Source organism: Camelus bactrianus, chromosome 6, assembly GCF_048773025.1.
Source record: "Camelus bactrianus isolate YW-2024 breed Bactrian camel chromosome 6, ASM4877302v1, whole genome shotgun sequence".
Taxonomy (NCBI): Eukaryota; Metazoa; Chordata; class Mammalia; order Artiodactyla; family Camelidae; genus Camelus; species Camelus bactrianus.
In genome coordinates, this window is record NC_133544.1 from 10,682,122 (window position 1) to 10,710,027 (window position 27,906).

The following is a 27,906-nucleotide window of genomic DNA, read 5'->3' on the forward strand; positions in this document are numbered from 1 at the left end:
GCCAAGACCCCTCCAGCCATCACTGTAATGGTCTTCTGGTCCAGGCTGTCTAGACCCCCTCAGATCCTTACTGTGATCTGGTGAGGAGATAGTAGGTATTATCCCCATTTCATAGAAGAGGAAACTGAGGCTCAGAGAGCCAGGAATGCTTGCCGAGCTGTCTAGCTAGGCTGGGGTTCTAATTCCAGCCTGATGTCAAAACGCATATTTTCTGGGCAGTGTGCTCCTTGAAGTCAGGGCTTGTCCCGGCCGTTTCTGTGTGCCCAGGCCTGCCAGGCCATAGTAGCTGTTCACAAGTTTTTGATGAATGACTGGATGATTGGCCCTGATACTCAGCTGGTCCACACCGATCCAGCGCATCAGCCTATCTGTCCTGATTGCATACTCCTGCAGCCCCCTTGGTTAAATGTTTTGGGCACCGGTCCTGCCTATGACTCTGAGGAGTCATGTCACCATCTGAACCTGTTTCCTCATTCTCAAAACTGAGACCCAGACCACCTTGCTATAGTGAATTGTTAAGTGCACAAGAACTTCAGATGCCCCAGAATCCTATGCATGTCCCAGGTCAGAGGTGATGACAGATTTATGCTATGATTAAAGCCCCAGGTTAGGAAGTCCAAAGCTGGTCTGGGACCTGTGGCCTTGGTGGTGGGCTATTCTGGGGCTGTCAAGGCTTCAGCCAGCACCGCAGAGAGCAGAGGCCGTTTCCCAAACCGGCCCCGCCCCTGCATGGCCCCACTCACATGTGGCTGGGAGATAGGGGAAGAGTGTTATTTAATCCCACATGCACTTTGGGGCAGGTGTCAGCATCCCCATTTTACAGATGAGGAAACTGATGCTCAGAGCTGCAATGTCAGTCACCCATGATCCCATGGCTCAAAAGTGGCCCAGAAGAGAGTCACCGCAGGGGGACTGAACTTCCCCTTGTCCTTTTGCCTGGATCCAGTTCATCCCACCTCATCTGGAGTCAAGAGGGGCAAATTTTCAAAGAAACAGGAAAGAGCCCAGAGCAGATTTATTTTTCCTTGGATAAATTTTGAACAGAGTATGTTATAGTCATGAGTTCTCAGCTTTCACCAAAAGGTCAGAAGTTATTGCAGTTGTGCCCACTGGCTCTAATGGTGGAAAGGAAACTTCAAGAAAGCTGCCCATATTCAGAAAGAGGATATTCGTTTAAAGTCAAGGGTCCGCCCTGCAGAGGGGCACACTGGGGCAGGGGGCAGGGGCAGGGGGAAGGGAGCATGGGGGCAACAGGGTGGCCTGGGCTTGAGCAGGCTGGGGGCCGCCTCCCTACCGGAAGCAGCGCTCAGGCCGTCTGGCCAGGATCTGCAAAGGGGACAAGAGAGCCAGGACCATCAGCTGCCTTGGAGCCCTGGCTGGTGGGGCCGGCTGGCGCCTCAGCCCCGCCGCAGCTCCTGCAGCTGGTGGGCCACCTTCTCCAGCTCTGCCTCGATGGCTGACAGGCTCTCCAGCTCCTGGTCCTAGGAGAGAGCATCCAGGGTTATGCGGGGACTGGCCCGGGGAGCCTGTGCCAGCAGCATGGCTCTGTAGCCAGACTGGTTGTGCCCCAGGTTTGCTGTGTGACCTCAGACAGGTGGCTTTGCCTCTCTGAGCCTCAAGGGCCTCATCTGTTCTATGGGGACAGTGATGCTGCCCCACTGGGCTGCTCTGGTATTATGCATAAGAATGTGCCTGGACCCTACGCCCTTTCTCTTATCCAGGCCTGCCTCCTCCTGAGCAGCTCTGGGCAGGCTCGTAGGAAACAGAGACTCTGGTGCCCTTCAGAACTCCTTCCGGTCCCCTCATCCCAAGGCCTAGACTGTGCTGATGGCTCCCAGGGTGACGCTGTGCCTGGGTTTCCTGTCTGCTGCAGGCCTCCCTGCCTGAGGGGCCTGGGGCCTGAGGCACGGGTGGACGTGAGAGCTGCCTAGGGGTGGGCCTTGATCCTCAGTCCCAGTCGCGGGGTCCCCAAGCTCTGGCTGCCAGGGTGGTCCAGGGCAGCAGAGACCCTTCTGTGAGGCCTGCTCTGCACCCCAGCCTCTGGGACTGCCGCCCACAAGAGCATGCCCAGGACTCGGAGCAGGAGTCAGGGAAGGGCACACCCCAGCTGTGACATGAGAGGGGTGGTCTTCCCGGGGCCCCAGCCTGATTTCAAGCAGAGGGCATCTCCCTGGGGCCCAGTCAGGATGGATGGACAATGGTTGCCATGGAAATAGTGAACCTAGAGACCCCTGTCTTGGAGTAGCCCCCAGGCATGGGTTCTGTGATTCTGGGGCTGTTTCTAAGAAGACCCTTGGTGGGTGGAGGGGCCTGCCTCGTCCCGTCCACAGGACTCGAGAGTTCCCATTTCTCCACCCTGCAGCCCAGGGCTCCCTCTGCCCGTGCAGGAGGGAAGCTGGCTGGTACCTCCAGGCACCTCGCTCTCTCCAGTTTCTGTGGGTGGGGAAGGCGCTGATCAGAGGTGCCCAGCCTTAGGTCCAAAGGGGAGGGGTGGGGGTCGAGCTGCCACTTCCTGTAGGCCTGTCCCCTCAGTCCCTGGGGATACAGGCAGCTCCAGCTGCCGAGGAGTCTTCTTCCTCTCAGCTGCCAAGACTCTGGTCCCAGGCCCAGAGAGAGGGCTGGGGACCTGAGGAAGGGGCCACATCCTCCTCTGTGGGCAGAGAAGAGCACTGGGGACAGGACCTTGGACATGTCCCTGCTCCACACTGGGCCCTGAGTCCCACCTGGGCGCTGAGGCCTGAGCCACGAAGCCCCCCAAGGCCTCGTCCAGCTCCAAGGCAGTGTCACCAGCCTGCCCAAACTCTCACCACACCCCTCCTATGGGGCTGCGTCCCTGCACCCACTGAGCTTTCCAAACAGCCTTGAGCTTGGCCAGGTTTTCAGAGCTCGCGTGTGTTTTGATCATGATAATTAAGGTGAGCAGAAAGGACCTCTCACCCTTATTTCACAAATGGGGGAAACAATGAGGCTCAGAGAAGGAGAGTGACTTACTCAAGGTCACCAGGTCTTCTGGCTCACGTCCAAGCCTTCCCCACCCATCACCACCAGGCCCCGAGGTCCAGTTGGCCCTGCCCCTGCCCCTGCCCCCTTTGCCATCGAGGCGGGAGGCAGGGCCTGAACTTGGGAGGAGGGCGTGGTCAGGCTGCACAGGGGCCAGGAGAGGACATGGCTGGACCAGCGGTAGAGTCTTCCCCGGATGCCACCTGTCTCTTAGTTCTGTTCCCGCCATGGCCTCCTAGCTCTCAGGGCCAATGGTGCCCTGAGGCTGGATCCCCAACCAGCACACCTCCCGAGGCCAGTCCCTGCAAGGTCCTTCACTTTCCAAGCTCTCTCCATCCAAAGTGCCAAGCTCTGCCCATCATTCCCTTGTCCTGCTCCCAAACCTGCAAAGGCTCCTAATTGCTTTCAGGACAAAGTTTCCTCCCAGCACCTCCAGGGACTGGCTTAACTCACCAACTCTCCATCTTCTACATTCTGATCTGAACCCTTCCGTCTCCATCTGCCTGTCTGCCAGCTCTACTGGGTGCTTCCTGTGGGCTGGGGTTCACTTGCCTCCCAGCCTAATACACCCTTTCTCCTGTCCCTTCCTAGTCTCCCCAGAAGCCCCCAACCTGACAGCCTCTCCAGTCTTAGATTCCAAGGGGACAATGTCCCCTCGGTGGTGCAGGGGCCTGACCCAGAACCGGCTCCCATCCCATACCAACCTCTGGTCTGCGGTTGGCGCTGCCCTCTTCCTCTTTCTTCTCCTCTGGGTAGCCGCGCACCTGGAGAGGCAGGCCGGCCTCGATGCTGTCCTCCCGGGAGGATGGCCTCCAGCCTCGTCGCAGCTGCAGCCCAGGACCCCTGAAGCCATAGGCCCGGGCCCGGAAGGAGAGCTTCATGGAGTGGTCAGGGTCTTCCTCCTCCTCTTCTCCCTCCAGCCGCTTCTCGGCCGTAAGCTCCTTGGCCAGCTGGTCCATCTTGCTCCATCGCTTGGCATCCTCCCACTCCTTGGAGAGCCGCTCCTCCTCCTCCTCCTCTTGTTCGGGCTCCCTGCTCTTCCCGCCCCGAAAGAGGCCTTGAGGGGCCCCTGCCATCTCCTCCTCCTCCTCCTGCTGGGAGTGCTCCTGCTCCCCCTTTCCCTCGCGGGGCTGAGCCTCCTCAGCCCCAGTCTTCGCGGCTCCATCTGCGGCCAGAGCCTCGGGCCAGCCTGGAGCAGGTGGTGAACAAGAGAAGAATGAGGGAGAGACCGCCACTTTCCCTGGTCCCTGCCACTTCCTGGGGCCTCTCTGTGGCCACCGTTAGGACCACAGACCACGTATTGGGGGTCCAGTTCAACTCCTCACAACAGATTCCACTTGGAGGGAAAAGCCATCTTGACACCATGCTTTGTAAGACCATCTAAAGCTCTGAGGGGCGGGTTGGCCAGAGTCTGCCTCTTCCTTTAGCCCTCTTACCCCAGAAGCCCTGACCCAGGGGTCACCAAGCTGGGGAGGGAGGAGCCAGGGGCTTTCCTAAATGCTGGTTGAAGCTCACAGTGTCCCTAGACCAGCCTGTTCTCACCTATCATGCTGTCTCTCTGTTCCCAAAGCCCACCCACCTACTCTGCAAAGGGCCTCTCCCCTCCTGGAGGTAGTGGGCGCTATGTGGCATAGTGGGAGATGCAGGGTTTTGGAGTCAGACAAACCTGGGTTGGAATCAGTTTTTACTACAAATTAGCTATGTAACCATGGGCAAATTACTTAACCTCTCTGAGCCTCAGTTTCCCATCAGGCAAATGCAGATAATACCAACCTCTTAGGGTTGTTGTGAAGGTGGAATGAGATTATGGGTGAGCCCCCCACACCTGCCCCCCTTCTCGACACATCTGTTGAAGTCTCAGGCGTCATACACACTCTCACCCCTCTGGATCTCCTTGTAGCCGAGGCTCGGGTGGGGGTTAAATGCTGCGGTGGGGCCTTCTTCCTCTGGGACGGCTTTCTCTCCAGCCTCTGCCGCCGCCTCCTCCTCCTCCTCCTCCTCCTCCTCTCTCTTTGCCTGCTGCCCTTGGTCTGCACTCAGGTCCTTCTCTCTGTCCACTGGACCCTGGGAGGGGCCCTCGTTGTCCTCCTCAGCCTGTGGGCCTGGGTGTTTCTGGTTGGGGAGGCTGGCTAGAGGGTGGGTGTCAGTGGCCTCCTCCTTCTCTGGGGCCTGGTTGTCCTCCTCAACCTCGGACCCCTGCCTAAGCTCCGACGAGGCGTGAGGTCTGGCTCCGTCTGTGTCTTCACCATTCTTCTTCATCTCTTCAGAATCTCCTCTTTTTTCCGCAGCTTCCTTGAAGGATGCCTCTTCTGTCTCTGCTACAGAAACAACAGAGCAGAGTCAGGCCCTGAGGACCAGGCTGCACATGGGATCTCCCCAGAGCCCAGTTTCAGATCTTAGTCACTGACTCTCATGGCTTTCAGCAAGCCCAGTCCAAAATACCCATGAGAGAATCAGGCCTGCCTTCTCCATGTCTAAGTTTAACCTGAGCACAACTGGGTTGTATTTCTTTGTAATTCCACCTCTCAAAGCAGAATGTGATTTTAAACAAACAAACAAAACCTTGAAAATCACCTCAGAACATAGAGCCCTAAATTTAAAATTAAAAGTTAAAATTCAGCTGAATTGCTGTGTGATCTTGGGCAAGTCCCTTAACCTCTCTGTGTAAGAAGCACCATTACTACAATTTCATTTTCCCCTCTGTACAGGGGTTCTCTGTCTTGAGCATCCTGTGAAAGTGCTCAATTCCTCAATATTTGTCAGGTTTCGTTAAAAGGTATTTTCTTGTAGCTGCTTTCAAGACAGCTTTTTAACTAGTAAAAATCCCTTCTATTGCTAGAAAGATTATTGTTGAACAAAACACTACCAAGTACATTCCACCATTTGACTCCAGGAGAAAGTGCTCTCACGCCCATTTTACAGAAACTCAAATGGATCCTCATAATGGGAAGGTGACCTGTCTGTGCTCACAGTCAGCAGAGCCAAGCCTCGAACCTCAGCCTCCAAATTCCAAGTTAAAGGTGCTCTTTGCACTGACATGTAACTGCCTCCCTCATTAATGCTCCGCTATTCCTCCTCCTACAGCCCATGGCAGACATCTGTAGTCACCCAGACACTGGTTTCCAAGGAGCCAGAATGTGGGAGTACACACCGTGCCCAAGCAGCCACTAGGGCGACAGCCCTGGCCAATGTGAGGGCACCTCAGCCACACCAGCAGGCTTCCCCTCTCAGTCCTGGATGGCAGATCACTGAGATTCCACTCCTAGGAATCAGCATTATTCACTCACGTTCCACATGCAAAGAGTAAGGCTGTGGGGGCAAGTGTGTGGCTGCTTCCAGAAGGGAAGGTAAGACAGCATCACCTTGACTTAAGCCATGACCTCTGCGACCCTTAAAAGCTCTCTGTTCTCAGGAAGGGTGATCCAGGTTTTTAGTGTTTCAAAACCACTCCTCTGGGATCTGCTGCCACGAGGCTGTGCTGAGGCACCACTAATTCCCAGGAGGGCAGGCGCGGGGGGTGGGGGCCCAGCCGCACTGGCTGCTGGGAGGTGTCGAAGCTGCCCACCTGCCAGGCCAGAGACTTTCTGCCCGAGAGTGTCAGCGCCTAAGGTGGGAGGATGGGACCCATCAAGGTCCTCAGAGTGAGACAGACCCAGAGTCACATCTCCAGTTACGCCGTGGAAAGGTACTTTAACCTCGGTGGGCCTCGGTTTCCCCATTTGTAAAGAGAAGGAAATAACAGCTACCTTACAGGGCTTACAGGAGGGGCTTCCAACTCCTGGGAACCCTCTGGCTGTCGTAACTACTGTTACTGTCATCCTCCCTCCCCAGTCTCTGCCCAGACTGGCGGGCACTGACCCTTCAACTTGGCCTGGTCGTTCTGCTTCTCAAGAACCTCTGAGAGTTCCTCCTCATAATCGTGGTGTTTCTTCTGCTGATGCGCCCTCTCCTTGGCTCCTGGTATGAGAAAAGGAGAAAATCCCATTTGGTCTGAGCCCCACATATTTGTCTCCAGGAGTAAAGGCCTCCATTTCCTCATCTGTAAACTGCACACGTCACGTTCTGGGCCTGCCCGATGAGAGACTGACGGGGCAAGAGCCAGCTGGGGCGTGGGGAGGGCTGGCTGCACCCCGCACCCCAGCGGCTGGGGTGCACAGGCAGCCACAGCATCTCTCCAGACTCCGTTTCTCACCCAGGAAATAAGAACAAGCCCTGCCTGCTGCCTCACAGGGCAATAAAGGTTCAGGTGGAACAGAAGGTCTCAGGAACAGAGAGCGTGGGGCCCCCCGGACCTGGCAGGTGGCTAGGGGACCCTGCAGCGGGAGGTAATAGTGGCCACTTGTCCCCTCATGGGGGCTCTCGATTCAGGTAATCCCTGTTCCCCCTGGACCCCGTAAGGCCAGCCAAGCACTTGTCTGCATCCAAGCCCAGAGTCAGCACCTGCTGCTGTGATCCAGAGACCCTTCTCCCTGCATCAGCCCAGGCTGTGCTTTCTCCTGACTGTTCATGATGGCCCAGTGAGGCCACCTCTGCAGCTGGTGGTGACTGTTTCCCATGATGAAAATTTCTGTGGTGGCCAGAGGAGCCTGACATGGTGGCTGTGGGCCAGGGAGTATGCCCAGATCTGGCCCCAGGCAGACCAGGTTTCACATCTCCTGCTTAATTCCTTGCTCTGTGACCCTGGGTGACTTGAGCTATCCCAGATTTGGTTGCTCATCTATAAAACAGGGTTGCTACATGGTAAATGCTAGGATAGAGGTATGAAGAAGACATTATGAGAGTACAGAAGAGGGAGTGGATGGATGGATGGACAGACATATAGATACGTCCCATACTCTTCTAATAGAAAACAATAATGTATCTGTACATTGGATACTGTTTATACTGGCTACACAAACACACACAGATGTGCAGGTAAACAGATGTTTCAGGACACATCCCCCATCATAGTTTCTCCATTGACATTATATTTAATTATGTAGTGTATTAAGTTAGTCATTCAATATTTAATTTTTAAATTAGCGTTAAATTGTACTCCTAGCAACCATACATGGTGGATGCTGCCTTCCAGGAGGATGGGCGAGTGAGACTAAGAATGGCATGTTAACCTGGGGAGGGCCTCAGGGATCCGCCCTGCGGTGGTTATTTCCCCAGAGCTCTCTCCATTCTCAAACATGGCCCGCAAAGGCCTCCGAGTGGGGACCTTCCCTGAGCAAGAACAGCCTTCATGCCCTCTACCCCGCCCCACCCACGGCACAAGCCCAGCCCAGGAGATGGCCCTCACTTCCTGTGGAAGCAGATGCGAGATGCTTGCTTGAGGGTCCGTCCTCAGGGAGAGGCACAAGGGTGCCTGTGATCCTGCCCCCGAATAAACAGTCAGTTCACCCAGGGAGTCAGTCTGGGGCAGTTGTAGGGCCAGAACTCACTTTTTTCCAATTTGCCAGGGAGGTCTCTGTGCCTCACATGAACACAGGAAGGTGCTTGGGGCTGGGCAGAGCAGCTAATTCTGTGGGATGACATCAGCCTAACCCACCATCCCAGCATCCCATCCAGGCTTTGCTTGATATTCTCAGTGACAAGGAGCTCCTCTTGGGGAAGGCCACGCCTCACTCTGAAGCACAATGGGGCAAGCAAGACCCTGCTTCTCCCATCTGCCCTGTAAGCAGAAGCTCACAAGGGCAAAGGCGCCCCCTCCTCTCTCCTGGAGACCAATTTTCTTTTCAGTTAATAGTGGAAAGGGATCCTCTCTGCAACCCAGTCTTAAAAGTGCCCCCTCGAAAATGGCTAAGCTCCAGAGACCACGGGGTATTAGGAAAGCTGCATCTGTTCTTAGGATGTCCTTAACTTACTGTGTGACCTTGGACAAGTCACTCAACCTCTCTGGCATTGATCTCTTTAACTATATCAATGACAGACTGGACAAGGTGGTGCAGAGGACCGCACTTGACCACCCTGTAACTAAAACGCAGTAGCTGAGTATCAGAAATAAGACCTTGCTCAACCTTCCACCATAATTTTTTGACTCTCAGTTACTGGAATTTCCCCAGATCTGTGTGCAGTGGCTGGAAAATACCTTGGAGAGCGAGATCTTGGAGCTCTTTCAGCAAACTCTGATGCCGCAGGATTGCGAGGACCCGTTCATCTGCAATGAAGGAGAGTCGTTACGGGTGGTTTCCAGCGAACAGCTGAGGAGGAGATGGCCATCAATATTTTCAGCTGAGCACAAGGAATTTATTCTGGAAACTCAAAGTCTGGGTGGCAGCAGCAAGATTGGGTCTTGAGATAACATTTCTGAAATGACCTCCTTTCCAAGGTGTCACTCAGTTTGCTACTATAACAGCAAGTTCAGCCACTGTCCCTGTACCCAGACCTCAGCCAAAGAGATGGCAGCCCCCAAGGTGACGCAGGGTGTCTCCAAACACATGTTTTCCCAACTCCATGCCTTGTGTGAGCTGTCCACTCCACCTGGAGCACCCTTTTTCATTTTTCTACATATTGATTTCCAACTTTTCTCTTAAAGCCCAACCCCAGTGCAAATGTTGGATCTATCTACCACTGACTGCCTGCTCAGAAAAGCTTTGTCCTTCTCAGGCCCACCCACCCACAGCGTTCCTTTATTCAACCCACATCTGTGGGGTATCTACCAGGTACCAAGGGTGCTCTAGGCACTGGGCTATAGCACACAAAATCTTTGTCCACAAGGAGCTCACATTCTGGTGGCTTGCTCTTCCAGCCCTGGTTTCATTCTGCCCAGCATTCTAGTTAATTGTGTTCATAGTAGTCCCCTCTGCTGGTCTGTAAGCCCCAGGCGCACAGGGGCTAGGAGCCCTTCATCTGTCTATATGACTCAGACCCCCGCACAGGCCTGGGTAAGGCAGGCTCTTGGGCGTTGACTATTCTATTAAATTGTTGAATTCTATCAAAAGCCACACACCCATGTCCTTGCCTCCCAGCCCAGCAGGTGGCAGCCCCTCACCCCTAGCCTGGCCCATACCTCCTCGGAGCGTCTCGAAACACTCCTGACTGACAGGCGTGGGGCTGGGCTTGGAAAGTGTGTCAGAGATGACCTCAACGATGCACTTCATTACCTGGGAAGAGAGTGGGACAGGTTGGAGCTGGTTTGGGCATGGGGCTCATCCCCCAGCAGCTCCAGGGCAAATTTCTAAGGAGGACATAAGGACATTTGTTTTTGTGTCCAGGAGCCCAGGGATGCCTGGCTCAGGGTCAGAGCCATGATAATAGAAAACCTTTATACAGTGCTTACCGTGTGCCAAGCACTCCAATCACCTGGCCAGCAGGAGCCTCTCTAAGGTGGGGTGGGGACCCTGTACCTTCTCACCCCAAGTGTTTCTCTAAAGATGAGGAAGCTGCTTAGAGGTATGTCTTGCAAAAGTACTTTAGTCTTGCAGATGCCCAAATGGTCAGCTATCTGCAGGAAGCCTTTCTGGGCCACCCAGAGGAGAACAAAGACCGTCCTGGCTCTCCCTTGTCTGGAAACAAGACTTGGATCACTGTCTCTAAATATCCATGATGTTGTCACATGCAGGGAGTGACGGTCTCACAGTCTGGGTCCATATTCACCCACTGGGTGAATCCCCTGGCTGGATGTGGGCACACATCTGCTACATCTGGCTATCCATCCCAGGCCAACAGCAGCCATATCTCTAAAAGCCTAATGTAGTGTCCAGCAAGGTGCTGTGGATAATCAGGCAGCCGACAAATGGATATTTGAAGATGGTGCCAACTGTAGTGTGGTATTCTAGCTGTGTGATCTTGGGCAAGTGACTTGCCCTCTCTAAGCTTCTATTTCCTCATTTGTGAAATGAGAGTGAGATGACCTTCCCAATTCCCCTCCCAGGGTGATAAAGCACAGATAGGAAAATACTCTATAATGCATGAAGTGCCACATACACCAGGGAGAGATTCATAACTTCCAAACTGCTTCAGCTGTCTAGAGCCTGGCGGAGGAGCAGGAGGTGTCAGACACACATCAGGCAACACTGGTGGGGAATGAGGGGGTGGGAGGCTGTGTCTACGGGATGCCAAGGCAACCCGTCCTAGGATCCAGGATGGCAAACTGGCAAACAGGCTCTACAGTAGTCATGGCATCATAGAATACAACATTCAGGTCTTAACCAGCTGCTCTGGTGCTCCTGACCCCAGGCTGCTGAACACAATATGGATATGGTGGCCAAAGTGTCTCCCATATGGGATCTGGCAAGAAGGAGTCTATAGCCCATACCCTGTATCTCGCTGCAACCACAGACCTTGCACTGGGGATATCAGATAACCACTAGTCCATGCAGAAAGATTCTGGAAGAGAGGAACTGGGGATGGGTCCCAAGAGTGATGGGGGAGATCATGAAAGGAAGCTCTAGGAACAAAAATGCTTATTTACTGAGGACCAGGCACTTCACATGATTCCTATTCCTTACAACTCCCCTCAAAAGAAAAATTATAATGGATGTGAAAAGGGGAAACTCAGAGACATTAAGGAATTTTCCCATGATCACACAGCTACAATGAGTGGTAGAAGTTTAAACTGAGTCCTGTCTGCAACTCAAGAATAGGAAATATAAATGAGTAAGTTCAGGTTGAAATCTCTTTGATGCTTTTGGTTTCAACTACAGCCTCTCTGGAACAGAAGAAAACAGCTCCTGAAAATGCGGGGAGTAGAAATTTCTCTGACTCCCACGGGGAGGTATCTGTGAACATCAGAGACTAGAAAAACAGCCCCAACTCAGGCATGAATCAATTCTGAGTATACACCAAACAGAGTGTCTCTTGCTGGCCACAGAAATCCCTACCAGTGTCTCCTAAGGCCCTTTCCTGGGTGACCTCCACCTTCAGCCTCGACTGGCCGGGACCCTGGGTGCAGGAGCCATGATTGAGAGTGTTTTCATTGTGACACTTTGGGAGAGCCAGGGCCTTAGTGCCTGGGAGCAGTGGGAGTGTTGCCAGCAGAGCTTGGGGAAGAGCAAAGAGGGAACCCAGAGCCAGGCAGGTGAAGATCATTCTCGCAGGTCTGCGGACAACCACAATCTCAGAGAAGTCATGCCCACCAGCCCATGGTGGGCCTACGAGATTTAAGAGCATTCAAGACAGTGGGCCTAGCTCCTTGGCCCAGCAGGTAAGACACATCAGGCTGCACACCTAAGTCAGAAGAAGCCAGGGAAGTCCTCACAGCAGGAGAGCAGGGAAATCTAGCAGACTTTGATATCTTCTTTTGCAAGCTGTCCCCAGGCTCAGCAGCCGCAGTGCTGGCTCTTGGCTTTATGCCAAACTCACTCCTGCAGCTGCCCAAGAACTGGCTGTGAGGTGTACACTGGGGCCTCTTGTCCTCCATCCCGGGGCATCCCCACACCCTTTCTTACCTCGGTGTCCCCTTTATTCATAGGGCTGTTCACAGGGAGGGCAATGACTGGGAAGAAAAAGAGAGAGCTGGTGTTACACCTCTGCTTGGAGGGGAGAACCCAGTGCTTCTAAACCGGGTTCATCAGGGGCCTGTTCACCCCAGTTCTCCCTCTCAAAACTGTCCCCACCCAAATGGGATGTTAGGCTGATTTCGTTTCCCTTCCCTGGCTGCTGCCCCCTTGGGGGTGGCTCCCAGAGGCTGCTCTGAGAGTCTTAACCCTTCCCTTTGGGGTTGGCGGGGAAGAGGGGGAGCTGAAGGCAAGACCTATGAAAACAAGCCATCGGCTGAGTGGGATTGGGGTAAGGGGAAAATGAGAGGCAGAGAGACACCAGGGGTGATGGAAAAGAGGGTGAGGAGGGGGAAAGAGATGGAGGAGGCTTGTGAGAGGTGATAGGAGAGGTAGAAGTCAAGAACAGACAGACGGGGTCGGGGGGGGGAGCGGGGGAATGGAGGAGGAGAGAGGCGAGCGGGGAGCCAGCAGCAGTTCTCCCATCTCCCCCAATGACCTTGGCCAGGCACAGCGCAGAGCCGGCGCTGGCCCTCAAGCAGCAGAGACACGGAGCCCAGACCTGGGGTGGGGGCGTCAGGGGACCCTGCCCCGCGAGGTCAGGAGACAGGGTCAAAGAGTCAGGTCTGCGGGTTCTGAGCCGAGGCCACTTTGCGGGGTCAGGTGGGAGGAGGAGGCGCTGTCCGCGGCGGCGCTGAAAACTCGCCGCGCCGGAGGGAAGGTCTGGAGGGGCGCGCGGCTATGCGCGGTGCCTGGACCTCGGGGCAGGGCAGGGCAAGGGCAGGCAGGGGCGCCCAGGACCCTCTCCCCCGAGGCCCCGCGCTGGCTCACCTTGCCCGGCGCAGAGCAGAAGCGCCAGGACCGCGGCGGAGCGCATGGCGAACCTGGGGCGCCGAGCAGCTAGCGGTCCGGAGCCGGGCACGGCGTGCACGCGGGCGAGGGGTGGCTGGACTGGCCGCTCGGGTCAGGCTGCCTCGACACCAGCCTGGGGATGGGGGCGCCCAGTGTTTCTATGTGCGTCCGCCTGTTGATACGCCCACAGCCTCTCCGCACCAGGATCAGACACTGCAGCAGCAGCAGCAGCAGCGGCAACAGCATCCTCGCGCCCCCTTTATATACCCCGGACCCCGGAAATGACGTCATCAGACCCACCCCTACCTCCTTTTCCATCCCTCCGGGGGTCTGGCCGCAGCTCGCTCTACCCACAGCCTCACCCCAGTTGCCGAGGGTCCCCGACGCTCACAGCTCTTGAGTGAGGCAGCAAAGCAGGCAGCTGGCTTCCAGGAGGTGACACGGGGGACTCAGCTGATCCTCCACCCCTTGACGGCTCCACCGGCTTACTGTGTGTCTGCGAGCAAGTCACTCCCGGTCTTTGGGCCTCATGTTCCTCCGATCTGCGCTGAGGTCTCTGCTAATCTTAGCGCGCCACTCCTGGCTCCTGAGGGTCCCTCTGTGGGGGCGCGCATCCCCATCTCACTGGCTGGAGGCATACTCACCATTCAGGGCTCCCTCAAATATCTAGGAGACCAGAGGGAGGCCTCCAGACTACTTGTCTAAGTAAGGCCTCTCTCTCTGGCAACCTTGTTTCGTGCTTTTACAATTTGTAGTTGTATATGTGGTTGTTTATTTGAATAACATTTAGCTTTCTTGCTTTCACAGTGCTGAGCAGGGCACCTGACACGGAGTAAATGCTCTTAATGGATAACTGTTGAATGTACTGGTTGAAAGTTCAAGCCACAGAAGGGTGAATCCTGGGCTCTGGCCATGGTTGGACAGTTGCTATGGAGGGTAGGGAGGAGAAGGGGACAGTTCTTGACATCAAACCAAAATAGAAGTCCTTGTAACATCTACTCATTAGACCTAGTTCAGTCCCTTAGGATCACCCTCCTACAGCTGGTAACCCATTTGTGTATTTGAGAACAGCTCTCACTTCCTCTTGGATGTTCTCAAATCCTAGGTGGTTAGCATGTAAGGCTGGTTTCCTGGTTTGTTTCTTTCTGGGGCCCTCATGCTCTGGCCACATTGCTGCTCTTAACCTGGGGGACACATTGGAAACCCTTTGCCCTCTGACCCCAGTGTCATAGTGAACCTGGTATCTACAGTTTAGCATCAGCCAAGAGCCCCTCCTTCCTGTAATCCTCCCCTCCATCTGCCGCTGCTACTTCCTACCTTCTACCCCACACTTGTGCCCGCTCCCCACCCCACAAAAAGAACCTGGCAGAACCTCAGAAGAAACGAAAATGGTCCTGTTCATGCATTTATTCATCCATTCAACAACTATTTGTTAATTGCTTACTATGCGCTTAGAACACCCGAGAACAGCACTCAGCTGTTCTAGGTATGCCCAGTATGTCAGGTGGGGACAAGTGCTATGGACAAAAATGAAGCCGAGAAGTGGGCTGGTGTTCTGGGGGAGGGGGAGGGTTATATTTTAAATAGAGTGGATCTAAGGAGGCCTTACCAAGGAAGTGACATTTCAGCAAAGATCTGAAGTTGGTAGGGGAGAAGTCCAGGGGTAGAGGGTTCCAGGTAGAGGGACGCCAAGTGCAAATGCCCAGAGAGAGGAATGTGCCTGGCGTGTTAAAGGAATTGCAAGGAGACGGAGGGAAAATGGCCTGGAGAGGACAGATGAACAGTAACACGGAGTCCATCTGGAAATGCACAGAAATACAGAACATCACCTGTACTCACACTACCCAGAGAGAAGCACTGAGAATTTTAAAGTATATGTTCCATAGTCTTTGTGGAGGTGGCTCCCTTGTAAAGGACAGTTCCCAGTGAAAAACTTCAGCTGAGTGCTGAAAGAGTAAGGGCCTCGGGCCCTTCTGCTGTGGGGTCATCCTGAACCTGGTGCAGAGGTTTGCAACATGCAACCTTGTCCACAAAGCTCTGTAGCGTCTGCAATTATTTCACGTAATTTCATGTTATAGTAGCTGAACTCCTCAGTCAAAGAAAACGGGCAACCTTAAGGTGCTTGCTTTGTGTTGCTCAACTGCTGTGAAGAAAGTTGAACCCCTTTCCAAGCTGACTGGACTTTTCTCCTGGGAAGTTTCAGAGCCCCTGCCCACCTCCCAGGAGCACCAGTCCTCCAGGAGCCTAATCCTATTTGCCCCACGAAGATAAGCCTAACCAACCAGCAAAAAAATGTCCTGAACTATGTTTTCCAAGTTATGATGCCAGTAATTAGCATTTTCACCACGCTCTATAACTCTTATAAATGTTCCATCATTGAGCCCTTATGCTACCATGGCCCAAGTGAGAGCAGGATTTTTTATTCTACTTTGCGGATTTGGAAACTGAGACCCAGGATGTTAACGTGAGCTTCCAAGGTGCCACGTGGCCAGGCAGTGGTAAAGTTGGACCTAGAGCTTGTTTTGTCAGATGTCCATGTTCCCCTCCCCCTCCTGATTTCACCCAGGCTGTTCTTGCCCCTGGAATATCTTTCATTATCATCCCACTCCCCTCCCCCAACAGCTTGGCAAACTTGTCCATCATTTTTAGGACCTGAGGTCATTGCTCCCTCCTCTCTGCCTCCACACCACTTGTGTGAGCACTTATCATGGAAGGTTGACTTTTTTTTTTTTTTTTGCCTCTAGATCCTTCTATCTCATTACCCTTGAGTTCCTCGGGATTTGGTCTGCATCTTGCTCATGTTCCGACTTCAGTTTCCAGCATAGTTCTGGACAGGTGGTCAGCACAATGGAGAACTGAAAGAAGGAAAGAACTCACATCCGTTGATCCCTTTGTTGGCTTTGGGCTAGATTGGTAGGTAAAGGTAAGCCACTGGAACAGAAGACCCTCAGACACAGTGAAATGAGACGGGGTATTATTTATGTCTCACACAACAGCCCCAAAGTGAACAGTCCAGATTCGTGGGGTGGCTCTGTCATCCTCAACATAGGTTCTCCATTATTGATACTGAGGCAGCAATTCCAGCTGCCACCATTTCTCCATCATCTCAAAGAGGGTGAAGGGTAGATGGAGGCCAAGCAGCTTCTTCTTAAGGTTATGATGCAGAACTTGCCTGCTTCCTTTCTCACAACCCATGTCTAGGACTTAGGCACACGGACATACCTAGTGGTAAGGGAGGCTGGGCAGCCGCTGGGGGATGTGCTGGTTACTAAAGGAAGAGGGGCTACTGGAGGACAGTGCTCATCCTCTACCACACGACCCCTGGGGTTGATGACAACAACTAGCCCTTGTGGAAAACTTACTAAGAACCAGGCGGTCTTCTGAAAGTTATGTTACAGCCCTATGAGGTAGGCACCATTATTATACTTGTTTACGGATGGAGTTCTACATGGGAATTAAGCCCAAATACCCTGACGCAGTCATCGTGAATTAATGTCTCTTGCTCGCATCTAGAATGGTACTAATTATGCACCATCTTTGGGAGAATTGGAAAAGTAGTCACTCAGATAATTTCTGTGCTGTGGTTCTGATGAGGAGCCCTGTGCTGTGCTGTTGATGGGTCCCTTTTAAGGAGCCAGGCACTGGGTTTGATGCTTTTCTTTGTTTGGGTTTCCCCGGAAGCAGACCCTAAGCAAGGATTTGGGAGTGCAAAAAGTCATTTGGAAGTGATTCCATCAATAAAGGAGTAGGAAAGTGAGACAAGGGAAAGAAAAAAAACAGTGAAGAGAGTGTTGATGAGTGAGTTACCACTGAGGGCAGTGGAGACGCAGTCTACCTGGGACTCGTGGAGAGATTGTGCAGAACATACCTCAGAATTTTTCCACTGGGGATAGGAAGCTGGGGTACTTACTTGTTGATTCCTTTCCCTCACTGAGGGTCTCTCCTGGAGGCACTGATTTCCCAGCACTTCCTGTCTGCTCTGTGAAAGAGCCAAGCAGACTCCTGCTGCCGGAGAATACCGTCAGGCAGAGAAACACAGGAAGCCGTTGGCGTGTATGGGAACTTTCTACAGGTAACCTCCAAGGTGGTGCAAGGGGACATGGGTGGGACACTGACATCTGCTACAGGGCTTTATACAAGTTATTTGATTTCATCTTTACAATAAACCTGTGGTTGAGTTATCAACATCTCTGCTTCTCATATGCAGAAGCCAAAGCTCAGAGAGATGGAGTAACTGTTCCAAGGTCACACAGCTAGGAAGTGATGGAACTCTACCCTCCCTTTCCCAGGTCCTAAGCCCTCTACCAGCCTAATGTTTAACTGCAGCCCCCACCAAGAACTACTACCTTCAGGCTTTCTGGGGTTTCTCGTCTTTGAGAAAGACAGTTGATGTTTTTCTAGCGTTAGATGGATGAAACATGGAGAAAGGCTCTTTATTGCTTTAAGTCTATGCATGCAATCTCCATAAAAAGCCATGTCCTGGCTTTATAGACGCAGCTGTGAGCAAGTTCTTGAGCCCCATTTCTAATCAAGTCGCTGCCCCTAAGCTCCTCTTATCCTGACATTCTGGAGCTGCTTCTGCTTAAAATGAGTACCTCTCATCTGGTGCTCATTGTCAGGTCCTCATTTTTTCCCCCAGACAAACATTCTTTCTGTGAATCACTCCTGTCAAAATGCAAAGACCTGGGACAGAAAACCAAGGCATGATTAATTCTCCATCAATTATGCAGTAAGAGGGAATCGGAGAGGAGGGAGGGATGCTCCGAAAGTGGGCTTAGTAGCCCATCTTAGAATCATGTTAGAGCATGGGGGAACCAGCATTTCTCAACCTACCCTCTGTTCACTTGTTCCCCATCTGACAGTTTCCCAGATCTGCTGCCAAATCTTGATCCACGCACAAAATGTGTTATGATTATAGCTAAGTATATATACTGCCTTGGTTTTGGGTGTTAGATGAAGCATTGAGTGGTGGGAGCTGTAGCATAGCTCATTGAGAGGAGGAGGTGAGGGGGCAAAGCAAAATCAGGGGCTCTTTACCTTGTGAGTACATGAGGGCACTGTGGATTAGATTGTTTAACATCCATGCCAACCCTCTCCAGGTGGGCAGAAGCAAGAAAACTAAAAACTACATTTCCCAGAACCCCTTGCAGCTAAGGACCTCTATGTGATTTAGATTCCACCAGTCAGAAGTACTTGCTCAGGAACTGGGTTTGGAGTCCTGTGTAGAGAGAGACAGGATGAAGAGCCACCATGTTGCTAGTGTGGACATGGCAGAGGTGGGTGGCTCTGGAGTCAGCGGCTGTGATGGCAGTGTTCTGACTTGACAGGCAGTTTCCTGATCCTGGAATGGGAGCAATTCCTGTGGCAGCTCAGTTCTGGGGTGTGGCTTTGTGAGCTCTTTTTGGAAACACATTCTATAGTCAACTTCTTCAGTCCTACCAGTGATTCCATAAGCCATTTAATATCCTGTTTTCTGCAGCTTAACCCCAACTGTAACAAGGAAATAGCCAGTAAGGACAGTGAGCAGTTCTGACAACAAACAGCCACACTGGGGTAGAGGATGTCCAGGTGAATAGGGCGCTGATGGTGGGTGTATTTATAGACCCCTTGTCACTATGCCAAAAGAAAAGGACTACTCAATGCCAGGCACTAGTTATTTCCATATCCTTGACAACACTGTTCAAATTTGTTCAAACCATATAGGCTTTATAAAGGATGCTGACAATTCAGAGTTTCATCATGGGGATAGAAATCTCCTGGTTAATGGGCAATTGTCTGAATTAATGCCTTAAAATGATCAGTTTCCTGGTCTATAAGAAACTTAGTGTATGACACTGTTATTTCCAAGATTCCAGTCCCATTCCTGAAATTCAGACATGGAAAGGCACTTACCTGAGGTCACACACAGCAAGTTGTAAGAGCCAGAACTGGTTTGCCTGAACCTCATCCTAATTGTTCCGCTGCTCCAGTGAATGAAAAAATGGTGAAGTAATGGATGAAAGAGGTATGAAACTGGCAGCCAAAATGCTGCCCCTTGACTCCAGAATCCAAGAGCCAGCCTGGGGTGGTGAGGGGGAGAGAAGAGAAAGCAGATTTGGGCAGTGAGAACTACACTGAAATGCTTTTTAAAAACTCATTCTTTAGTCAAATTCAGAGACAGAAAATAGAATGGAGGTTGCCAGGAGAAGGGGTGAGGGGTGCAGAGGGAAGAATAGGGAGTTTCTGCTTAATGGGAATGCATTTCTATTGGGGAAGATGAAAAGGTTATGGGAATAGATGGTGTTAGTTGTGCAACAATGTGAGTGTACTTATTGCCACTGGGTGTGCATCTAAAAATGGTTAAAACGGTAAATTTGTTATTACCATTAATAAAAAAAATTAAAGAGCACTCTCTATGTCCACTACGTGTGGGGATGTTGGCTGCAGGAAGGGGGCTGCCTGCTAGTCTGAAGGGTAAAGAGTAGGGGTTGGGGGTGCAGAATCAGCATCCTGGTCTCTCTGCGGGGCAAGAGCTGCCACCCAGCTGGCAGACCTGGGAGCCCTCCAGGCTCTAAGCCAGGGGAATAGGAGTCCTGCTGAGGGTGCCCACTGGGGAGGGGCACCAGAGCTCCAGCCAGAGCTGGTCTCCTAGGACTTCAGAGATGGTTCTCTCAGACACGCAGTCCCCCCAGAAAACTGACACCGAGAGAAACCCCAGAGGTGGCCCATCTGTGCCCATGGGGAGTGGCAGGGACAGCTGGCCAGAGCCCCAGCTGCTCCCCACGAGCAGTGAGCCTAACTCTGTCAGACACAGTCCAAGCCCTGCCTGTGTCTCTTGGACTTCTCAGGGTCCTGGGCCACCTCCCACTGCCAGGATCTACCCCTGGGTGCCCAAAGCCTTTTCACAGAAGCCCAGAAGTTGCTCTACTTGCCTTGGCCGGAAGCTGAAAGCTCAGGGACTTGCCCTCGGCCAGTTAATCTCAGACGTTCATTTAGGAAGTACCCCAACTTCCTCGCCCCTGGGCACACTATTCCGAGGAGGGGTTTTTGGTACCGTTTCTCACTGGCTCCCTGAGGACTTCAGCTGGTTCCTCACAGTGGGGTCGGGTGTGCCGCTGCACATGATGGCTTGTGCACTCTACTGATTTCCTTTCCTCTCCTCGCCCCCCACCCTCCACCCCCACTTCCTTCCCATTCCTCCACCAGGGTTCCTCGAATCCTTGACCCTTGACTTGAGGAACCCAAGTCAAGATGCTGACTGCACCCTCCCCCACTCCCCGTGCTCTGCCTGGGGTGTGGGTGGTCTGACAAGAGTCTGATCCCTTGATGGCCCTCCGTCTGTCCTGAGCCACGTGCAGCTCAGTGCCTCCAAAGCGCCACCCCTTCTGGGCCTTAACAGATTTTCCTCCATCCCGGGCTCTGGGCCTTGATTGTTCTTTGTATTAATTCTGAGGGTGGGTCTTTAGACCCCTGTCCTAACTAGAAAGTGCTTTGTCAGCACTAGGCCACTTCAGGGCCTCTGACCAAGGACAGAATCCACTGGGTTGGGGAGCCTTGTGTCGGCCAAGCTGCAGCGCCAGAATGAGGGGTGGAGAGAGATCCCTGGAGCTGGACGTAGAGTCTACCCTGGAGCTGCCAGAAGGTCACCAAGTGACCCTGGCTGGCTTCCTACTCTGCCTCAGTGTCCCCACCTGAAACCTGAGGACATGGGGCACACAGCTGTGCTCAGAGTGTAAATGAGATCTGAACCGTGGCAGCTGACCCTTTAGCTCGTAGTGACTGCATCACACACCTGTGACGAAGTGCTGTCATTATCTTCATTAATATCAGAAGGTGGAGGTTCAGAGAGTTTGCCTAACCTGTCTAATACCACACAGCCTGGTGAGTGGCAGAGGCTGGATTTGACCTCAGGCTGTTGTGTGGAGAGCCATAATGTGCAGGTTTACTGCTTTTTATATAAAGAGGGTAAAGGTTAATATCATCTGACATAAAATCATTGACTCAGAGCTGGGCAGTGCCTTGTCCCAAGTCACATAGGGAGCCAAGCGCTCCTGCTACCCAGCCTTGGGTTTTCCTTCCTGGACAAGTCTGCCTTTGCCTGGAGGTTGCCAGTGGTGAAGCTGTGAGGAGAGGGCTGCCCCAGGCCTTTCCCAGGGGCGCAGTGACCTTGAGAGGTGCATTCTGGTGATGGTCACACTCTGGCCTCTCTGGACTCAGCTTCTTTCTCATCAGTTCTACCAAAGCTGTTAGGGGGCTGGAAAGGGAAGACATTCCTTCATTCAACAAACATTTATTGAGCACTTACTGTGTTCCAGGCTCTGTTCTCAATGCTTGGAATATGCTAGTGAAGAAAAGAAGGAGGACCCTGCCTTTCTGGAGGCTGAGACAGGCAATAAACAATAAAACATAATAAATAAGCACATTGTACAGTAGGTTAGAAGGTGGTAATGCTGGGGAGAAGCAGAAGGAGCAGAGCAGGGTAAGGAGGTGGGAATAGCAGAAGGGAGGGTGTGGCCTCAGCCAACAGGTGGTCAGGGTAGTTCCCATTGAGACGGTAACTTGAATAAGGACTTGAAGGAGTCGAGGGAGAGAGCCACATGGATATCTGGGAGAACATTCCAGGATGAACAGCCAGTGCAAAGGCCCTGGGGCAGGAGCACACCTGATAAATTTAAGGCAGGTCAAGAAGGCCAAGGTGGCTGGAAGAGAGGGAGGCAGAGTAGTCGAGGATGAGACAATATTGGGCCAGATCATGAAGGGCCTCGTGGGCCTTGGTGAGGACTTTGGCTTTTACTTTGAGGAAAATGAGAGTCATTGGGAGAAGATGGGCAGCAGAAGGTGGGAGGCACCCAGAGGGTACAAGGCATGTAGAGATGTTTCTATTGGGCCTGGCTGGCTCCCAGCAGCACTAATACCCAACTCCATTCCAGGGGGCCTGCAGAGAGGCTTCTGAACCAGGAGTCAAGAAGAGAAGAGAAATCCGTTGCTACCATCTGCCCCAGGTAGCCAGAAATGTCCTAGTTGGTGAGCACCAGAGCCCAGGGAGTGACTAGCTGCTCCTCTGGCTGGGGGTCAGGACACCTCCACGTGGGGAGTTCCTGCCACAGGGTCCTTAGGAGCAGCTTTCAGCCTGTATCCCAGGGAAAGTGGCAGCTGCTCATCTGATGGGGGTCCCCAGGGTGTTGGGCAGAGTCAACACACCCTGGGCTTCGCTTACAAAATCATATTTTCCAAACACACAGCTCCTCCAAGCCCCTTATCGGGCCTCCAGGTAGCAAAGCTCCGTTGCCGGGCAATGGTGTTTTATCTGCAAGGTCTGCACAGAGGCTGTATGAGGTGATTTCATTAGATCCTCTCCCATCTGTCTCCACAAACATCCCCAGGGGCCTCCAATTAAGGTTTTGCTTTTATTCTTTGGCAGATGTTTGTTTTAATCTAATAAAACGGTTTACAGGCTTCGGTGGGTGGACAAGGGCTTCGGTGGGCCCCAGCCCAGAAGGATGGTGAGAGAGGTGGAGGGAGGGTGCCGTGGGTGCCAAGCCCTGGACGCGGAGGCTAGCTCGCTGGGGGCACGAGGCTCAGCAGGTTGGAAAGAAGGACCTGGCCTGGGCTCAAGTGAGACATGACAGTTCTTCCTTGTGACCCCCCAACTTTCCTCCTTTCTGCAGTCATATTCCCAGAGGGGTCCACAGTGACACCTCACTCGGAAGCAGGATGTGTTTTCTAGGGAGACAGCTCTGGGTCAGAAACTTCTGGATCCAAGGAGGAGATCACCTGGGAGGTGGGTTTACAGAAGCTGCACAGAGAAGGTGCTGCAGAAGAATTGCACAAACCCCCAAGTCTGGTCAAGTAGACCAGACACGGGAAATCGGGTCTCAGGGAGAGAGGACGGCGGAGGGGAGGTTCAGGGCAGAGGAGCAGCAGAGCTGGTCTGACTGCTCGCCAAGGCAGGGAGGTGGGAGGCACCTCTGCAAAGGAACACGGGGGGCTTCTAGGATGGAGCCAGGTGGCCAGGATCCTGAGGGAAAGAGAACCCCCCAACCAGGCCCCAAACTCTCAGTTCTACAGGCCCCCAAAAACCTGACATCTTGGGCCTCCCAGGGAAGACTCTTCAGGTGATTTCAGGGAGATCCTGGTCCCCAGAGCCCCTGGCCAGCTGGCAGAAGCTGCTTATGATGGTGAAAGGGTTGCGCTTTGGAGTCTGGCCTGGGTTCGAATCCTGGCTCTACGTACTATTACTGTGCCTTGCAAAATCACTTGAGCTTTCTGAGCCTCGGTTTCCTATTCTACAAAATGGCCAAGATAATTTCTTGTGTGATTTCTATGGATTTAACAGAGAGAATTCAGTCACCAACATTTGTCAGGGCTGACTATGTCTGGGGTGGTTCAGGGGTGCTGATAACAAGAGGGAAAGCCCCAGCACAGTTCCTGGGAGCTCAGCATGAGTGACTGTCCCTCCTGTGTCCCAGGCAGCTATCGTAGCTCTCTCCCTTCCCTCCGTCCCTCAGGCTCTGTCCTCTGATGGAGCATTTGGTTAACTTAGTTCTACCTTGTAATTGACTGACTAAGTGAGCTTCAGCTGAATGTCTGGGAGTGCCTCAGTTTTTCCATCTGTAAAATGGGGGTATTGATGACAGTACCTACCTCCTAGGGCTCTTGTGAAGCTCACAGATTTCCTGTGTGTCAGATGTTTTGACACAGGGCTTGGCTTCCAGAAGGGCCAGGTCACTCCGCCCGTTATTACAGTGACTTTAGGATGTGGTTTTCCTTCGGGTGACTGAGTATCTCTGATGTTCAAGCTGCATCTAGTTTCCTGCGAAGTCGAGGCCTGGAAAAGGGATGTTGGGGGCCGGTGCTCTGGAGACCTGAGAAGCACTGTTTCTGCCCTCCACAGAGGGGCAGGGGATGAGCGGATCCCCCAGTGTGAGGCCCTGCCCCCCTCTGGTGGCTGGGGACCGGGCGCAGGCAGAGGGGCTTCGGGGAGCACTGGCCTGGAGGGAGGCACAGGGAGCTCCTAGATGGCCAGGTCTGCAAGGCAGCCCAAGCCTCTCATCTCCTGCCAAGTGATATTTCAGAGCCAATTAGCTGAGTGGCCTTCTCCCCTGAAGAACAGGCTGTTCTCTCAGGCCTCCCCTCAGCGCCTGGGCTCAGGGACTGTGAGCAGTTCGGGGTACCACTTCTCCTCATGTGTCCCTCTCCCCGAAGGAGCCAGCACAGAATCCGGACCATGTGGAGTTTAATCATGGACCTTCCTTCTGACCGAGGCCACGTCCAGGTGCCAACCTGGCGTCCTCGGTTTTGTCCACCTGCCCAAGAAGTCTTCTCTTCCTTCTCTGACTGAAACCCGCTGTCAGTGCTTCTTCCCTGCAGTCAAAGCTCTGCTCCCCTCACCTGCACCCCCAAGAGGGGGTGCCACAGGCTAAACTTTCACGATCATTTACTCTACAGTCTGGGGGACCCCATGGGGGTGGGGTGACAGGGCACTAAGCACAGGGAGGTGAGGAAGCATTACTTAGGGGGAAAAGGAACTAAGAGCATGTGGGTCTGCCACACTTTAACTTTCCAAAAAAGTGAGGAATTCACACCCCCAGAATGGCCTCCCCACATTTCTTTGGATTTCTCTCTTGTTATTCCACTCTCCTCCCCCATCAGTGGCTGCTTCAGCCACATGGCTCTAATTACTGTCCTGACGCCTACCCACCCCCATGTCATATGCATTGTCACACACACTCCTGCCTCCTACCTTTTTTGTGTGTCCCCCTGCCAAGAATGCCTCCCTCTTTTGCTTGTCTTCTCCAAACTTTAAGGCTCAGATCAACTTCTCTCAACATCTTCCACTCCAGGAGGTGGTTTTGATCAGCTCAGCCCACCCAAATCTCTGCTGCTGTGGATGGAAGGCAGTGCCCCCTTAAAGGCACAGCTGTAACGAGAGCAAGGGCAGCTTCATGGGCCGCTGTCTATGGTCCTGAACCATCACCTCCCTCCAGGGAACCCAGGACACTGGTTAGTGACTTTTGTCCAACAAAAGGGGTTGGACCGGAGGTCATAGTTCTTAAGGATTTTTTCCCCAAGCCTATTCAAACTTTTGAAATTTTTATTTATGTTTAAATTTTTTTTCTTAGTATTCTTTTTTGAGATAAGTTTTATTTTTATTTATTTTGGGGGGAAGAGGTAATTAGATCTTTTTGTTTGTTTATTTATTTTTAATGAAAGTACTGGGGATTGAACCCAGGACTGCATACACGCTAAGCATACACCCTACCACTGAACTATACCCTCCCCCCCAAAATTTGAAGTTTTTAGATCATTACAGAATGATTAGAATCATGGTTTTGTTTCTCAGTTGACACTGTTGGTTTATTTCATGGAATCTTAACTTATTTCCAGATAGTTAGACATTTTCCACCTCTGAGAAGTTGGATGGTAGGGGAGTCATGTGTATACACCATCAAATCCCTCACAATAATATTTTTGTGACTAAGGACTCTGCCTACTTCACAGGAACTAGTGCACCTCCACGTCTTGCCTTATTTTAGAGACATTGTCCCAGCTGTACCTCATAATGACAGGATGACCTTAGCAGGTCCGTTCACCTATCTGGGCCTCGGTATTTTCCTTTAAAAATGGTTGAAATGAAGGAGGGAGGAATTTGGACTTGATTTTCTGAGTGATCCCTTTCTTTGCTGAAGTGATGGCCCCTGAGTCACTCGCCGTGTCTCCCACATCTCCATGAGTCCTTCCTCCCCAAGCTCTTTAAAATCAACAAGAAAATCTAGGACATTTCCCACATGAAACTCAAGTCAGTTTCTTGTGGGTGGCCTCACTTCCGACTGCTAAGAATAATGGGAGGGCTCTGCCTGTGACTCCCACTGCCGTCTTAGAAGCACATTCAAAACACTCATTCTTCTGCTCTTATTCCGGGTGCCTTTAACAATATCTCAGCTTTCTCTGGTGGAGGAGCATTTGGTTCTAAATGTAAATGATGAATTTTGCTCCATGCATGCCAGCTTTTCTGGAGAAGATCTGTGCCTGGACAGGAGGTCTGGGGGGACAAAAGCCTGCTGACTTGGCCTCAGAACCGGGGAACCTCCCAGCTTGGAGGGTCTCAGAGGTCTTCAGTTGGCGGTCATACCCCTGATGAGGTTTGCTTTGAAGAAGTCACAGCCCCCCCCCGCCCAGCCCAGTCCTCCTGGCTCCCAGCTCCAGGCCTGGTGGTTTGGGCTACTCAGCCACCTCCTCCTGGGATCCCAGTGAGAGAGCTTATTCCTGAGGCATTGTATGCCAATCAATAGTAAATGCCCAAGTGGACACAGGGCAATGATATTGACAGGCTAAATAATTTTTACCAAAGGTGAGACCCAAGTGCATTTGTGCCAGAATCACAAGGCCGGAAAGGTACTTGGGAGGTCACCTTGTGTCCCCCACAGCCTTTCTGATAGCAGAAGGGAAGAATGAAAGACACACACAGAGAACTCCAGGGGTCACCACGCCCTGCCTCACCTCTTAACTGAGAAAGACAACTTGGCCTCGGACAAGGAGCCTGGGAACCCAGGGGCTTCTCTGAGCAGAGCTCACTGCGATGAGATACCACCACACACCTATTGGAACGTCTAGAATTAAAAAGACTGGTTGTGCCAAGTGTTTGTGAAGATGTGGAGACACTTGAACTCACACTGCTGGTGGGAATGTAAAATGGCACAACTGCTTTGGGAAACAATTTGTTATTTCTTTAAAAATTAAACATACATCTACCATATGACCTAGCCATTCCTCTCCCTAGGTATTTACCCAAGAGAAATGAAAGCATTCAACACTTTACATGAATATTCATAGCAGCTTTATTTGTAATTGCCCAAACCTGGAAAGAACTCAAGTATCTATCAACAGATAAATTAATAAAAAAACATTGTAGCCTATCCATTAATGGGCTATGACTTAGCAACAGAGAGAAATGAACTGTTGAAATACACAATATGGATGAATCTCAAAATAGAAGCCAGACAAAAAGAGTACATAGTGTATAATTCCATTTATATAAAATTCTAGGGCATGCAAATGAATCTATAGTGACAGGAAGCAGATTAGTGGTTGACTGCCTGGGAGGTGGAGGTGGGGAGGGGAAGGAGGGATCACCAAGGGCCAAGAGGAAATTTGGGGAGGGAATGGATGTGTTCACTATCTTGATTGTGTTGATAGCTTCACGGGGGTGTATGTCTGTCAAAACTTACTAAATTGTACATTTTAAATATGTGTAAATGTATGTCAATAAAGCTGTTTTAAAAAAAGAAGCTGCCACAAGAATCCAGAACACACTGAGAATACTTGGAACTGACTATGTTTTCCAGTCCCGAGCTGGCTTGATTATCGTAGAAGAAGTTATTGTCCCCATTTGACCCATGAAGAACCTGGAACCCGGAGAGGTTAAGTGCTGGGCCTGAGGTCACACAGCAAACCTAGGGCAGAGCCCACAGCAAGATCCATACTTCCTCCTCTGGATCCAGCATGTTTTCTACAGAGCACTGGCCATGCTCCCAGGAGACATCCAGGGCCTGTCGGCACATCCTGAGCCGAGGGACAGGGTGTCCCTGCCACCTGAAGATGTAATCTCCCCTCCACATCACGTTCCTCCCTGATAGTGGTCCCTCGGCTTGCA

At 52.3% G+C, this 27,906-nt stretch overlaps 1 protein-coding gene across 2 annotated transcripts; it reads right to left on the reverse strand.

The window, feature by feature from the left end:
* Positions 1-997: 997 nt before the first annotated feature.
* On the reverse strand, positions 998-13,516 carry CHGA (chromogranin A). Of its 2 annotated transcripts, XM_074365105.1 has the most exons (9): positions 13,254-13,516; positions 12,375-12,421; positions 9,995-10,088; positions 9,074-9,142; positions 6,859-6,957; positions 4,881-5,318; positions 3,705-4,189; positions 2,407-2,650; positions 998-1,481 (listed from the first exon to the last, which is right to left on the reverse strand). In XM_074365105.1, the coding sequence occupies exons 1-8, from the start codon at positions 13,297-13,299 to the stop codon at positions 2,456-2,458; spliced, it is 1,473 nt and encodes a 490-aa protein (XP_074221206.1). In that variant the 5' UTR covers positions 13,300-13,516; the 3' UTR covers positions 998-1,481; positions 2,407-2,455. The 2 variants fall into 2 exon arrangements, with proteins under 2 accessions (XP_074221206.1, XP_074221207.1); XM_074365106.1 differs by lacking the exon at positions 2,407-2,650 and having other exon boundaries at positions 13,254-13,513.
* Positions 13,517-27,906: the final 14,390 nt, after the last annotated feature.

What these genes read in the sequence shown, in the direction of transcription:
- CHGA (XM_074365105.1), bottom strand. Translation starts at nt 13,299, where the DNA reads ATGCGCTCCGCCGCGGTCCTGGCGCTTCTGCTCTGCGCCGGGCAAG. An exon ending in CGACCAGGCCAAGTTGAAGG is followed by an intron (nt 5,319 to 6,858) that starts GTCAGTGCCCGC and finishes TTGTTTCTGTAG; the next exon opens with CAGAGACAGAAGAGGCATCC. An exon ending in GCGCCAACCGCAGACCAGAG is followed by an intron (nt 2,651 to 3,704) that starts GTTGGTATGGGA and finishes CTCTGCCCACAG; the next exon opens with AGGAGGATGTGGCCCCTTCC.